The 16,702-nt window shown below is 33.1% G+C and overlaps 1 protein-coding gene across 1 annotated transcript in view; it reads left to right on the forward strand.

Annotated features, from left to right (window-relative positions):
• The window catches only part of LOC143232641 (uncharacterized), a 160,390-nt gene that overhangs the window by 31,364 nt on the left and 112,324 nt on the right, over positions 1 to 16,702 (forward strand). The window contains 2 exon segments of the mRNA XM_076468298.1: positions 10,533 to 10,732; positions 11,244 to 11,860. Of these exon segments, the coding sequence (XP_076324413.1) occupies positions 10,533 to 10,732; positions 11,244 to 11,860 (817 nt within the window).

Below are 16,702 nucleotides of genomic sequence, written 5' to 3' on the forward strand. Positions count from 1 at the left end.
AGGTAAACGTCAGTTCTAAGCTTTCAACTCACGTGTCACGTGGCGGTTTATGGTCCTGTAAGTCTAAAAATACTGAGCCGATTGCGCTGAGTATTACTTGTTCGGTGCTTGGTTGTGCCTTCCCATAACAAAGTGGCAACTGTGATTTATGTGACAGAATATGTGTGTGTCTGTCTGACTCAGTTTATTTTACTATAAATCAGGCATTTGGTAATTATATGGCTTTAATCTATACATCTTTTGTTTTAACTTAGGTCTGAGTGATTCACAGTCTTTATAAATACCTTCTAGTTTCTTTATTTCAAAAGGTGGAACGGATAACGATAGTAACAAAAATCAACAATAATTTAAAATATTTTCCTCTGGTATCAGACCCAGTTTATTAGCCTTTGCCATCAATTTTATTAACTTCATACATATTCTCATTTACCCATAAATAATTATTTACTCTTTTTCACTCGTATTTTTAATGCATTCTTTCGGAAGTTCTGATGTAAAAGCATCAGGAAAGAAAACATTTTTCGCCAATTCTGTAACTGATTTTCATATTACGAAATATTCTAGAACTGATAAGTTGTGCAATGTTAATTACTTTAGAATAACGATTTGCAACGTAAGCAGTTGTCCTTAAACATGAAATTTGTGTATCATTTCAGTAGTACAGGTTCAACATGTACATCGTGCATGTTGTTAGTAGCGCCTACCGGCACCATCTCTGAACAGTACAGTCTATTTGCCCATTGAGCTCGAGGGAGGGAAATGCGAGGGAGAGGAGGCTCACACAAAGCGAAAAATTGTTTATTGATCAGTGGTACGAGTCTCTTGAACCTGTTTCAAGTAAATTCAATGCGCAAAGAACTGTATACTACTAATTTCTTCAAACGATTTTTAAATGAGTGTTGGTTTAATGTGCTGTAGTGCATTTATGTGTTAAATTACACTAAGAATATAACGTTGATCGCCAAACATAGATTTACGCTTTCAGTGACTAAGAATGGAGTTGGAAGAAAGTTTCTATTCTCTACTATACGTTTTGTATAACATTCATAAAAAAAATCCTATTAATTAAATACACATACATCTGGATTTATCATTAGATATATTTGCTCCAGAAAAGTCTCGTGACTGGAAAAAAAAAACATAGCTGTTTACTATGGAAATATTTTTCTTAAGTTGTTTGTGATGAAGCTGTCCTTAAAATGTAACAAACACAGGAAAATATGGTTTATTAATTGTGTGTGTGTGTGAGCATTGTTCATTATTATGAAGTAGAGACTCGCTGATTGCTTTCCGTGTTAGAGAATTTTTGTTACTTCCATACGTCTTCTATTAAGTTTCTGTAGCAGAATCGCTCTGGCTAAATCTATCGTAATTAAAGTTATAGCTCGAGTGTTGTTTTTTTTTGCTATTTACTTCTATTTAAGCATTGGTCGAAAAAGACTTGTATTATTAACCATTTAAATGAGAATAAATTTTTGATGTAAAATAAAACGAAATAATAATAAGCAAAAATCTGTAATGTGTTTAGTTGAAATACTAAATCATTTCTTGTGCTACAAAAGTAAGTTGTGTTGTTAGTTGAAAATCATTACTAAACTATTGTTGTTTATATTAAATGTAACTAGACGTGTCCAAAAATATATAATATACTGAATATGCGCAAATTCACCAACACCTATCTAAAACACAGACATTTCAAAAGTAAGAAAAACAAAATCACGATATTCGAATATATATATATATATGGGGTTTTGTTATTTGTCTTCTGCAAAATATTACACCTATTGTTTAGACAGACGAATACAGAAAAAAGCAAAAAACATTTAAACTCCTTCTATATTAAAGAGATAGAGTGTCTCAATGGTTAGGGTAGACTGTTCAACTCCTTTTATATTAAGGAGATAGAATGTCTCAATGGTTAGGGTACGGGACTGTTAAATTCCTTTTATATTAAGGAGATGGAGTGTCTCAATGGTTAAGGTACCGGACTGTTAAACTCTTTTTATATTAAGGAGATAGAGTGTCTCAATGGTTAGGGTGCCGGACTGTTAAACTCCTTTTGTATTAAGGAGATAGAGTGTCTCAATGGTTAGGGTACCGGACTGTTAAACTCTTTTTATATTAAGAAGATGGAGTGTCTCAATGGTTAGGGTACCGGACTGTTAAACTCTTTTTATATTAAGGAGATAGAGTGTCTCAATGGTTAGGGTGCCGGACTGTTAAACTCCTTTTGTATTAAAGAGATAGAGTGTCTCAATGGTTAGGGTACCGAACTATTGAACCGAGGATGCGTGGTTTGCGTTCTGTTAATGTCACAAAAAAATCGCATTCTACACTTTGGGACCGTGGGTACATTCTAAGAGTGACGGTTAAATCCCACTATTCGATTAGAGAAGCTAACACTGTTTTTGGCCAGCTACCTTTCGTCAACTATATCATTTGAAACTGTGGGGTAGTTAGTTTGTTTGTTGAATTTCAAGATAAACTTCTTGAAATTTGAAAAACAAAGAAAAAACATTTATAGTAAGAAAAAGAAATAACAATAACAAACGACCAAATCCGAAATATTATCCTACTGCATTCTAACAGAACAAGTATAAATACTGATATATGCTAACTATATATATATATATATATATATATGTAGCAAAGTACCAAACGTTGCATATTACTAGATGTACTTCTGAAGGGTCCCCTAAAGGGTCCTTTTTCAAGAGTTAATAAATAAAACTAAAATTAAAAGTAAAGAGTATTTTTATTTCTTCGTTTTAGAACTTCGTATGTCATGGTGTGTTGTAATCTGAAGAGTGCATACAATTCTTCTCGTGATTAAAGGTATGCACATGGTTTATTGACCTTACGACAGTACAGACTGCAATGTTAGAGGTCCCTTTTATGATGTTATATTAGGGTCCACTGCCTGACTGTATGAAAGTCAACACACTACAATGCAGTTGTGAGAATAGTTAAAAGAGGTGAACCTTCCAGGCGGTCTTCAGCCCTACTTTCGAGAAAATAACATGCAGAAGATGTCTTTGCAAGAAAACAAGGTTTCAAAAGCAAGATTTTCGATACTGCCTTGAAAGTTGAGTTGTAGACAGAATTTCAAATCAAACACATGCTAACTCATATATATTGAGTAACAAAATAAAAGTAATTACGTATGTATTATGTACGAATAATAAAAATAGAGACGACTCCAGGAAAAAAGAAAAGAATTAGGCGTAGTTATTTGAAACAGATACTCCAAATTTTGGTTATAGCAATATATAAGGGAAAACAGTTTAAGTCAAACGATAAAAAATATATGAAAATATATGACAAGAACACGTTCTAACGGCTAGGCTACTTTTTCATTTTTATAAATTTTCTATAATTATTTGATGACGCTTTATATATTTTTTATTTCTAAATTCGATTTTGTTTCTTATGAATAACAAATATATACATTAGGTTACCTTTGCTCTACCCTTTGCGAGCATCGAAACCCAACTGGTAGTGTTATATGTCCTCAGACCTATCGCTGAACTACCGAGGGTTATTTCCCAAACAAGTTGATGCATCATTTCGTTATATAAATAGGTACACTCTACATTCAGGTTAGAAAAATAGTAAAACATAAGGGTACGGAAATATTATGAGTTTGTTGTAGAAAGTTACACCCAGGTTTCTAGAACTTGTTTGTTTATTGTTGTTGTTTTTCAAAATTAATGAAAGTGACTAAAGTGAAACTTTTTCAATAACGAACAGGAAGCAAAGATGGACATCTGTTGAATATTCGTGAAGAGTAAATGTTAAACTGAAATATTGCTTATGATAAACTTACAGTCGTTAAACGAGAAAGTGTGTTCTTATTTAACCTTAAACGACATTTAAAGAGCAGCCCAGCTTTGGCATTGACCTGGAGACATCAAGATATATCGGAACAAAAACCGATGGTATTATTTGTTGACTTATTGTTACACGTCTACATTTTTGCGAGTTTTTGCAGTAAAGATAAAAAGCTTCAGAGTAATAGACGTGCGAAAGAATTGGAAAACAAAACAAACGTTACTAGCTTGCTAGTGCGATACGAAATATTTGTTTTTATCTTTTTGTGCCTTAAGAGAACAAGCCATGGTCTTGATAGAGGTAAGAAACTATTACTTTTAATAGCAGTATATATGCACTAAATTTCTGCAGTGATCTTAAGGACGTTTTAGCAGCATAATAGAATAACTCAGTGTAATAGATTCGTAAAATTTATCGAGATTAATAAAAATTTATACAGAGTAAATTATTTTGCTTTAATGGAGGACATGACTCGTTAACCGGAAATACTTTTATTCTTAGTTCAGGAGTCACAGAGAAATATTAATTTCTGAATATACAATAATGGTTGACTTTCTTAAATTTTAAGTGTTAGAGGACTTTGATTATTTCTTAGATGCAGGACAATTTGTATACTGTTTATTGCTGGACAAAGTTCAATATACTAATTTCTATTTTAATTTTTGAATTACATAAAATCTTGTTTATTAGGTGAATTTTAACGAAGAAGCTTTGTAGTTATACGAGGCTAAACAGGGTCTGATTTTCAAAATGAAGTAACAGATCTTTCTTAGGTGATCAGTAAAAAGGGTCATTGGTTGTTCGCTGAAGAATATTAGAACACTTTGCTAATTAAGTCATAAATTATGAAAGCTATCACTTTTTTCGCTTTTTTTTTTGTTGAATCGTAAAACCATACAACGGGCTATCTGGGCTATGTCCACTTCGAATACCAAAAAACCCGAGTTTTGGCGATATAAGCCTACTCGCTTATCGCTGAGCCATCGGGAACAACTTATTATTATTTTTAGACAGGATACGTTGAAAAGAGATGACGAACTGAATATCTTGATGGACTTAGGAATACCTTTTCATTTTTCGTGGATTCCATAAAGATGTGATTTTGATATAGAACAAAGTTAATCAAATGCAAATAACTTATATAAAACCCTTATTTTGAATTTAAGAGTGATATTTAGTTTTGACAAACAATTCATTTGAATACATAGCCGCCTAATAAAAATACAGTAAAAGAAAAAGAGAAATGAAAACTTGACAAGTTTAATAAAGTTAAGAATAGAAATGATGTAATACAAATACAGCGACGTCTTTCGTTTGCGTTACCTAACATTTAGTGTCCTGAAAATGTTTTTAGCCGAATTTACTGAGAGACAATCAACTAGCAACAGACATTTGGGAAAGAAAATAGAATTACATTTATTTACACTTAGTCAATTTCCTTGATTTACTGGTCGTACAGAACTGCTTCATGTAAGGTTTCTGTTGTATCTTGTTAGCTTTGACTGTGCTCTCTGTTTTTCACAACGCTTAGCAGAGTCGGAAAAGGGGAACAAGAAGTTATAAGGGTTCTATGTTTTTTTTATGCTACATTTGGTTTGGGCTAATTAGTTAGAATGTCAAAAATATAACAGTAGATGTTAATCTGGTCAAGTGACGTAAGGCTTCACGAGACTAGCCTGTAAGCAAATGCAGATGCTTAAGCACGGAGTAGTAAGGATTGCTCATTGTTTGAACACGAATTCTATTTTAAATTGTTTCAATGTTTCCTATTTTAGACATTAGTTAAAAAGGCTTAGTGACAGAAGACATTAACATTTTAATTACTTGTCCTAAGATCTAGTGGTTTATTACCCCACGTGTATTTGTAAAAAATGGAGACATGAGAACTTATCAGGTAAAGTTATTGTTGAAACTTATTTTAACCAATACCATGTTCCACGCTACTACAGCGGTAAGTATACGGATTTACAACGCTAAATTCAGCGGTTTGATTCCTTTCGGTGGACTCAGCAGGTAGCCCGCTGTGGCTTTGCTATAAGAAAACACATACACACTCACCAATACAGAGAATGAACATTTATTACAGCCCGTGTGGAATAAAAGTCTGAAAATAAATATAAAAAAAAATTAAAAATTAAATGATGCATACTAATGCTAAAAACCGGGTTTTGATATTCGTGGTGGGCATAACTCAAATATCTTATTGTGTATCTTTGTGTTTAACTACAAACAAAAAAATGATACAAGCATCACAGTTTTACAATATTTTAAATAATACCTCGAATGGGCAGTGAACTTTTATTTTCTTTACAAATCCTATCACAACAACTTAAAGCGTTTTAACGTAAATTTAACTTTTTATTTACTTATTTAACTTATTACATTTGGCTTAAGATGCAAGGTTTGTTTTGTTTTGTATTTCGCGCAAAGCTACACGAGGGCTATCTTCACTAGCCGTCCCTAATTTAGCAGTGTAAGACTAAAGGGAAGGCAGTTAGTCATTACAACCTACCGCCAACTCTTGGGCTACTATTTTACCAACGAATAATGGGATTGACCGTCACATTATAAAGCCCCCATGGCTGAAAGGACGAGCATGTTTGGTGTGACGGGGATTTGAACTCGCCACTCTCGGATTACGAGACGAGTGCCTTAACCACCTGGCCATGAAGGGCTTAAGACGCAAGAAATGTCTCAGTTAAGGTTACAACTAAAATTGTACATATAAGTAATGTAACAAAAAATAATCCTAGGTTTCACCTTCTTTTCGCTGACATGATGCTTTCTTTATTTCTATTTATGTATTATTCAGAAACAAACAAAAACCTAAACATTAAGGTTTTGCTGGTTTAACCAAATCTGTTAAAATATTCATAGGAACAGCATTATAAATAATTCTAAGCTACCAGTGGAAATATGTCTTTAAAATACGCCCAAGAGTTGCAATAAAAGGTGAAAGAACAGATATCACTATGTAACACAAATTTTGTTCCTGGATAGTGTGCGTTATTTCTTAATTGCTTATGTTGTAAAAGTACACAAAGTGGCCATTATTCTCTTCAAACTTTGCTTTTGTGACCTGGATAATGAAATTTAGAAATTAACCTATTTTATATGTAAAAACGGGCAAATTTGCACGGTTTCATTTACATAAGGTCTGAATAAAACAACATATGAATCAAGATTTACATGTATTTTTACTAAAGTTATACAAAAATTAACAAAAATGTTTAGAAGTGAGTAGTTTTTCGAGATTTGCGACTGTAACGTAAATTACTTTCACGTATCAGCCCCCAAATATTGTCTCCCGTCATGTTTTCGTTATGTGCTCTCAGGTCACAAAAGCAAAGTCTGAAGAGAAAAATAGGTCTTTTCCATTTAGTTTAGGCATAATCAATTGGGAAATAACACTTTCTGCCCAGGAACATGAAAAAGTAAAAATTTTCTTACGTAGTAAGTAGTCCAATGCGTATTACAATAACATTAAGATTTTATAAACGTTTTATAGTTCACGTATTAAATATAAATATCGAAACTCTTTCTAAGGGTAGTACAGTTTCATTTATAAATATTTAAATAATTCTGAGGCTGCATACTTTCCTAACTATAGTCGTAAAGATCAAACTCTTAGCTACTGTGAAATGTATTAAGTTTTAGGTTTGTTATTCTATTGGTCGCTATCAGCTGCAACGAACATCCCCGATAAACACATAGCAAAGTTCCAACCTGCCACGTCATTTTTCTAAACAGTGCATAATGCTGTACTCTACGCCGAAGGAGTATTCCAATACACAGCCTTTTCAATGCATATTTTTTATCTGCAAGCGTAATCACATCGTGAACAATGACTTAGTATAGAATTGCATTTACAAAGATAATTATAAATGAGGCATTTCCTTGTTCTTTTCTTCATTATTTAATGGCCATTCAGGATGGTTTAACCACTACTGTATTGTTAATGGTAGCTCCTCGTGTTTTGTGCTAAATGAGGAACAAATTAGTCCAAAACCTCATAAAAGAAGTAACGTGTTTCTAATTTCGTAAAACAAGAAAAAATACGAAGAGGAGATTAGCATAAAAATAAAAGATTACACGAAAATCAAGGGCATATTATTTTAAAATATTTTCTAAATAAGAAAAAAAAAGTTTTAAATGAAATAGTGATTATTTAAAATATATTCTTTCAATTATGAATTACATTATTTCAACATTTTCCGAATAAAAGGAACAGACTGACCAAGAAATAACAAAAAAAATAGAACAGATGATTTTGAAAATCGGGGAAAAAATGGATAAAATCAGCTCAAAAGATGGCAAAGAAACAAAAAATTACTTAAAATTTATAAACAATAGCTTGATGAAATACCCTTTATGAAGAATTTATTTTAGTACAGAATCCAGCACATGAGCTTGACTGGATTTAATATTTTGTATCAGCATTGAAAAAAAGTAAGGTAGATAACACTTGCGTTCCACAATCTTCTTGCAGACGATACGTCATTTCGAAAACGGTAAAGGGCATCTTGCAAAAGTATTTTTTCAATGAGGTTTATGGTAGTGGAGGTTGTAACTTTAATTGTAAGATAAACAAACATCCTAAGAATCGTGCTAAAACACTCAGATGAATATTTCGTTACATTAGCTAACGTGCTGATACCATTACACCGTAGAGAAATGATATCTTCATATTAGTTACCAATATGGTACTGTTTTATAAATTAAAGGTGTTCAACCACACGTTGTTAGTTCCTGTATAAGATCAAGTGTAATCAGAGATTCATGTTATACCATTTGTAGACACCTTTTAAAGATTTTTACACTTTTGGAATTCTGAAATAGGTCTTCAGAATTTATTATCCGCGCTTAGCTCACGGACTTTGGAAAGTTTATAAGGAGGAGGAATGGGACCATTATAACCTCAGTGTCTTGCAAAGAAACCTCCACAGTAGGTTTTGCATCACAGACTAATGGTTCATAACATCGTGATAGTGTAAGAAGGGATGTAAGGCTTAGGCGCTCATCCTTATATTGTTACCATAGAACATATCTCTGTATACAGTAGAATAAGTATATATATCTCAGATACGTATGTAAATGAACAATGATGACTGAAACAACATCATAAACCCAAGTTATTTGATTAATATGTATCCTGTAGTTTTTCGAACTATATATCATTCGCAGTTGTTCTATAACCGATTTATTATTTTAATTTTTTGTTGAGGACAAGTTCAATTTATTTCTGAGTGATTGTAATATAGGAGGTGGTAGCTAGTGTAATTTAATTATACTTTTGCGAGATGTGATTTTTGATTTTTTTACATTCTACCTTCATGAGTATTATCAGATTTATACAATGAGGTTCGATAAAATAAAAGTAAGAACTGTTATCTAAATTTTCGTGTTGTGGAGTTACTACTATGTAATTGATATCGTAAAGTTACTGCTACATATGTGGTATTGTGTGTGGGGGTACTGCTCTGTAATTGGTAATTTAGTATTGCTACTATGTAATTGGTATTGTGGAGTTACTACTGTGTAATTGGTATTGTGAGGTTACTACTTTGTAATTAGTATTGTGAGATTGCTACTGAGTTATTAGTATTGTGGGGTCACTACTGTATAATTTGTATTGTGAGGTTACTACTATGTAATTAGTATTGTGTAGTTACAACCTTGTAGTTGGTATTGCGTAATTACTACAGTGTTATTCGTACTGTGAGGTCACTACTGTATAATTGATATTATGAGGTTACTAGAATGTAATCGTTATTGTGGGGTCACTACTATGTAACTGGTATTATGTAGTTACTAAAATGTAACTGATATTATGAGGTTGCTACTATGTAATCGTTATTATGAGGTTACCACTATGTCCACAACCAGCTGCGGACAATGAGAGGCGTAATTAACTTAAAGTTCATATTATTATTATTATTCTACTATAATCTCTATTTTGTACCTGAAAGTTTTCTTAAGAAACGAGATGTTTTCCAACGTCTTTCGTCCACATCTATACCTTAAGTAGCTACTATACGACTGAGTTTCTTTTCTTCTTCATCTTTTTCTCTGTAGAGCGCAGTTTGAATACATTTATTATTAGATTGATTTCATTTATACATATACAGTTTATACTGCTCTAGACTACTTAAAGAGATAAGCAAAACTTCCTTCACTAAAATGGAACCCTAGCCCCAATTATGGCTACTTTCTTATGTACACATCATAATAAACTTTTGCATGTCCAGATTAAACGTTGTTACTATTATGATGATGAAAGTTTAATTTACATTCAAATTAAATAACAAACCAAAACCCCTGCAGTAAACGAACCATATCAAGCTTCCCATTAGATTTTCTGTTTTTGTAATTCTGTTTAGAGCAGTTATCTTCCCACAACTTGAGCTCTCAGATCTCTTTATGGTTATTGTTTTTATAGATATTGAACTTGAGAACAGAACGTATTCCTACACTGCTATGTTGGTCTTATTTCTAGCAATGCTTCTTTTAACAAGGGGACATCCTACATTTTCCATGTTTTCTGTTTTGATTTGATTTTCTCAAAAGCTTTCACATGGATATAAATTTATGCTGTCAAGTTGTTCAACATGAAAAATACGATTGTCATGCTCTATATTCCATTAAATATTTTTGCACACAATTGGGTACTCAGTTTTTAAAACGTTTTCATACACTTCCAGGAGAACCTTATGAGTTTATAATCGCAAGAGCAGAAGCGAGTCTCCAAATTCTCACAAGGATGGCTATTAATGTTGAATGCTTGGAAACTATGCTGAGTGGCTTACAAAGTCACCTAGCGGGGTTTATTGAAATGTCCGAAAGAGTAGATGGAGCACGACTGCATAAACCTTTGGCAGAACTACTTACACAAGTGCTTTTGGTAAGTTGTTTAATTTAAATTTTACTCTAGGTGAATTAAGCAGTTGAGCATGTTTTATTTACTATCCCATTGCTCTACAATACAATTTCGTTGTCATGTGAAATGATTTTAACGAAACTGTGTTTGTAGTCATTAAATGCTTTTAGTAAAAACATGTGATCTAAAATAAAATAAATAATATTATAGCATTTAAAAGAAATCCTAACTATGTCATTAAATCATTGGGAGCCAGAAAAGATCGAAAAATTACGTCTTGATACATAATAATAATAATCTTTTGAAAAGAACAATAATCTTATTAATATAATAATAATATTGTTCATATAACAATAATCTTACTAATGTAATAATAATATTGTTCAGATAATAATGATCTCATTAATATAATAATAATATTGTTAAGATAATAATAGATCTTGTTAAGATGCTAATAATCTGGTTAAGATAACAATAATCCAGTGAAGATAGATTATTAAAAGAGTTATAAATATTTTACCTGTTCTATTTGTAGACATCTTTGTGCGAATACGAAGAAGGCCTGCAAAGAAAAGAAATATGTAAATCAAGAATACGAGAGGATGTCAAAAAACGCCTATGTCTGCTAATGAAAATGACAGTAGGCTGTCTGCATGGGGGTCAGTCCTTACAATATACTGGTCTCCTGACAATGAATAAAGTAGTCGATGTTTGCATCGTTCAAAGTGTGGCCTTACGTCGGGTGGACATTGAAGATGTTAATAAACATACATTAGATTGTCATTCGCTAGACATTAACAAAAACCAGTGCCAATTTTCTGCAGGGAATAGGTCGAGTGTCCCCGTGAACAATGTTATTAATGCCAACAGTTGTTTATTCTGTAAGTTGTCTAACTTGGACAAGGAAACATATGGTCAGAAAGACGTATCAAGTTCAGCACGTTGGTGGCCTTACACCAGAAAATCAACTTCAAAAATCACCCCACTGATGCTTCATGCAGATCCTGATAATGAGTTTTTTTCCAGAACACAAGGCGTTCTTGATGTTTTATCTGAAGAAGGCGTTGATCTCTTACTAAACGTTCTGAACAATGCTATTACATTACATAAAAGGGTAGTAGGTACTCGCCAACACTGCACCCCAAGTCAGAGGTAAGTAAACTCTTATTTAATGTGTTGTATAGTAGGTCGTTGTGGTTGTAACAAATACATCCATCCTCTTCCATCTGTTACGTGTATACTGTCCATTTTTACTTGGAACATTCTGGCTGTTTAGTTTTAATATTTACGTAAAAGTATTCTAGGGCTGTTTGCGCTAACCATCCTGATTTTGAAGTGATAGGTTAGAGGGAAGAAAGGTTTCTATAGTCAATATCACCAACTTCAAATTCTTTGGCTACTCTTTACCAACAAAGAGTGGAAATTACTGAAACATAATAACATCCAACAGTTGAAAGGGTAAGAATAATCGGCATTAATTTTCAATCCTGGGGTACACAGAGTTTGGTTTGATCATTTTAACCACCAGTCGAAATATTTTAAATCGTTTATCGCTACCTGTGCTACATTAATTTATCCATCTATACTTTGAACATATACATCCTTACGTATGACATTGGCTGAGCACGATCTAGTAGTCATCTTGATAGTTGAACGGATGTTATTCTACAGTTCGCGACCCATTATCGCCAAATAAATAAATAAAAGGCGCTTTGGTGTTGTGTTCACTGTATTAGCGACTGGTAAATTCCAATATTTGGTCTAATAAGAGTAGTAAAAGAGTTAGCGATGAGTGGTGTTCGCTAGCTCTGTTTACTCTAACCTCAGAATTAGGAAAGAAAGATTAGATAGCCCTCGTTCAACTTTGTCCGAAATTCCAAAACAAACTAAACATTTACGATATATTTAACCATCCACCTTTATCTGTGATGTATTCACCTCTCAATCTCTACCTGTGACACACACATTCGTTTATTTTTTTCTTGTAACACGTCTCGATCTGTTACGCATTGCACCTTTAAAATCTACGTGTGACATATCCATCCCTATGTTACTTATTCAATTCTATTTATAAGGTTGTCCAGAAATAAATGTCGGAATTTTCACGATGACATTTAGAAGCTAAATATTGAGTCATTTATGGTTGGTTTAATACAACATTTGTCGCTTATGAGGTGTCTTAATTGTTTGCTGTTTCAACTCTACTCAGAGTAAGTTTCGCAACCCCCAAGGCAGCATAGACAAGAAGGACTTTTGTCTGATTTTCCTATACGAATTCAAACGTGGACGAAACTACATGGAACATCAATCAGGCATTCGTCCATGGATCTGTTACTGAACGTACAGTTTAGCGTTGGTTCCAAAGGTTTCGACGTTAAAATGAAAGTCTTGAAGACCACGAACGTTGTGGAAGGAAGCCATCCTTACATGAAAACACATTAAGGGAAGCAGTTGAGACAAACCCTCGCACAACAATACATGAGCTTGTAGAAAAACTAGGCACAAGCAAATCAAACATTGCCAACCACCTGAGTGCGATTGGAAAGACGAAAAGTTGGATAAGTGGATTCCGCATGAACTGACTGAAAAAAAAAAATCGGCGTTATGAAACCTGTCAAGGATGACGCTCCAAAAATTGAACAAATTGGAAATCGAGGTTTTCCCTCATCCACCTTATTTCTTAGACCTTTCCTCTACAGATTTTCATTTTTTCAAGCATTTTGACAACTTCTTCGACAATAAATGCTTTCAAAACCAGGCAGCTGTGGAAGAAGCTTTCAGGGAGTTCATTGATCATAGAAGCTCTGATTTCTACAGCAAGGGCATAAACAGCATCGTTACACACTGAAAAAAGTATGTTGAAGCAAATGGTGCTTACCTTTGATTAAAGCATATTTCACAGCACTGGTTTATACTTTTCCAAACTTTGCAGTTCAAAAACGACATTTATTTATGGACAACCTAATACAACACGTTCATCATCCATCTTTATCTGTCACCCATTCACCCTTCCATCTCTATCATGACATATCTATTCATTTATTTCTCAGATTGAGACATTTCCCCGTTCTATATCTGCTAGTAACAAGTTCGCTCATTCAGCTTCACTTACAATGCATTTTATCATTATCTTCAGCATATCCAACCATTTACTTAGTATTGTGACAAGACTAATATTTATGTGAGACACATCTGCCCACCCTTACTTTCTTAGGACTCGTTTCTACTCTCATTTCTGACAATTTTAATAAATTATCAGTTCAGTTATATATTTATTGGAAAATAAAGTTAAACTACACTTACTCATACCGCCAAAGAGAAAGCTGTAAAACTACAAAAATCTCAGATGTACCTTGTGACACTACTGACATGGGTAAGACATATACATCAAAAGCTGTAGCTCATTTAATGTTTTCAATTAATTTCCCGTACTTTTTATCCAAGTGTAATGGATATTTCATAAGTATTATTTTATTAATAATATATGTATACTTCAAGAAAATACTCATATACTATACGAAATTGTTCAATCTCCTTTTACAAGCGAAATTAACACCGCTACTCCAGAAATTGAACTCTCTCTGTCTTCACGTGCTCGCTTCCTGATATATTTTCTCATGAAAGTAGTGTTAACGCTATGAATTAGGCTTGTAAATATTGGTAGCCCCCAGGAACTAAACATAAAAAAACTATTTGATTTTATGTACCTAAGCGCGATTATGAGCCAGTTACTAATGGCATACAACGATTTCCCTTGGTAACTAACCGCCGTGATGCTATGTACGTTATACACTGTTTACTGTGCAGCGTTAATATTCTATTATGATAATCTATAGCCGGTATTTTATTACTAGTTTTCTCGTCCTTCACTTTCTTACTCTGCACTCATAGAATATTATCAGCAGAGTAATTCTTATCTATTGAAAACGTTTATAACTATAGGTTCTGTTTAACAAGATAGATTGTATTTTACGTTATTGTTTAATAAGTTTCTACGGTTATCTTTATTCTGTACATATTAAATCTCAAAGACAGATGCATTTTCTGCCATAAATTTATTTTTTTACAATTACTATCTCTCCGTCACAAAACCAATAAGATGACTTGAACACCCTCTAGTGATGATTATACGTTCATGGAGGATTTGTTGCAAGATGTTAAGATATTTTTATGAATCATAACGAGATTTTTTTATAAACTACTACAAGTAAACGTCCTTGACGTATGCCAGTATCTTTACCACCTTATAAACTACCATTACAATTATTCTAGACGTACATCACTATATTTATCACCATATAAAGTATCCTTGAGGTATACCAGTATCTTCACAACCATATAAACTACCATTAAAAATATCTTTGACGTATACCATTACCTTTATTACCCTTTAAACTACCATTATGATAAAATATCTTTGACATATAGCATTATCTTCACCACTATATAAACTACCATTATAAAAGGTTTTTGACTGTAACTTTATCTTCACCACTCTATAAACTAATATTGGTTTGTTTTGAATTTCGTGCAAAGATACACGAGAGCTATCTGCGCTAACCGTCCCTAATTTTGCAGTGTAAGACCAGAGAGAAGGCAGCTAGTCATCACTACTCACCGCAAACTCTTGGACTACTCTTTTACCAATAGTGGGATTGACTGTAATATTAGAACGACTCCACGGCTAAAAGGGCAAGCAAGTTTTGTGCGATGGGGATTCGAACTCGCGATCCTCGAATTACGAGTCGAGTGCCTTAGCTATCTGGCCCTATATCATCGTAGTAAAGTTTACTCTTTTTTTCCCGCCAAAATCAATATGTTTAATCCCTTGTCAACACCCAACTTCTGTGACTTTGGTTCATTCCAGCAAATGGTTCTGAGAAAAAGAATGTTTGTTTACAAATGTAGACACTTGGGAAGACTAATTCCCTTCTTAAGAGCAGTAGAACAGTGATAATGTATTCATTAATTAAGAGTTAATTACTTATCGATAGTTAATAATATGTTAATTACGTTTAATGACAAACTAGTGTGACTTTCACCAGACAAAGGAAAAACAGCACTTTGTTTGAATATTTTAAACAACTGCTAAAACAACATGCTACATCGTCAATCAAAACTGATTATATTGACTATACTTCTAATAATCAAATCACTGTTTGAACATCCGATTATCAATAAATGGCACTGTAGATGACAGACGGCAGCAGCAGTCCTAAAACAACGAGTAGATTACCAAAAGCGAATAATGTTTGGTCGGATGAAAAACAAAACGTGAAATTAGATTAATAGCTGATTTAATTTATACTGGCTATTGCAGTAAGAAAATGTTGAATTAAGTATCCTTTGTTATTTGTTTCAGTGAAGTTATATGTACATAAGTGATTTAATATAGAACGATAAAAGTAGGAAATTTCACTAAGTAATCACCAAGTAGGTTTAAAGTGTTGTATCTTCTGAATATGTTATAACCTTTAGAATACCCTGGTGAAGTGTGGGTAGAAAAAAATTACATTAGTTTTACTTACACGTCAAGAGTATATTTTTATTGAGTAGTGTCTTTGGTATCATAATATTTTATGGCATAAAAACAAAATGTTGCATAATTTCATTTCTGCATTAGACACGACTAACTCGGGCACGCAAATAAAGTGAATGAATTCACTTCTTCTAGCGCTCTTCTCTGTCGTAGGTTTTTTTTGTTAATGCTAGTTTTTCCATGATGATGTGTTTTGAATATCATATTTCTATAGCTTCTGAAAGCTTCGGGACAGCAAAACAATGAATATATCTTAACAGCTGATACCTTAAACATATCAGAAGCTGAAGAGTAAGCAAGAATTACGTCGTCAATGTATTTCGTTTAACAATTTCGAAATACTTTGCAGTGGCTTAGCAGTAAGTCTGTGGACTATTAATGCTTAAAGTAAGGTTTGGATACACGTATTGGGTATGCCGTAGATAGTCCCTTGTGTAGATAGCTTTGTCCATAAC

This window comes from Tachypleus tridentatus, chromosome 1, assembly GCF_004210375.1.
Source record: "Tachypleus tridentatus isolate NWPU-2018 chromosome 1, ASM421037v1, whole genome shotgun sequence".
Classification (NCBI taxonomy): domain Eukaryota; kingdom Metazoa; phylum Arthropoda; class Merostomata; order Xiphosura; family Limulidae; genus Tachypleus; species Tachypleus tridentatus.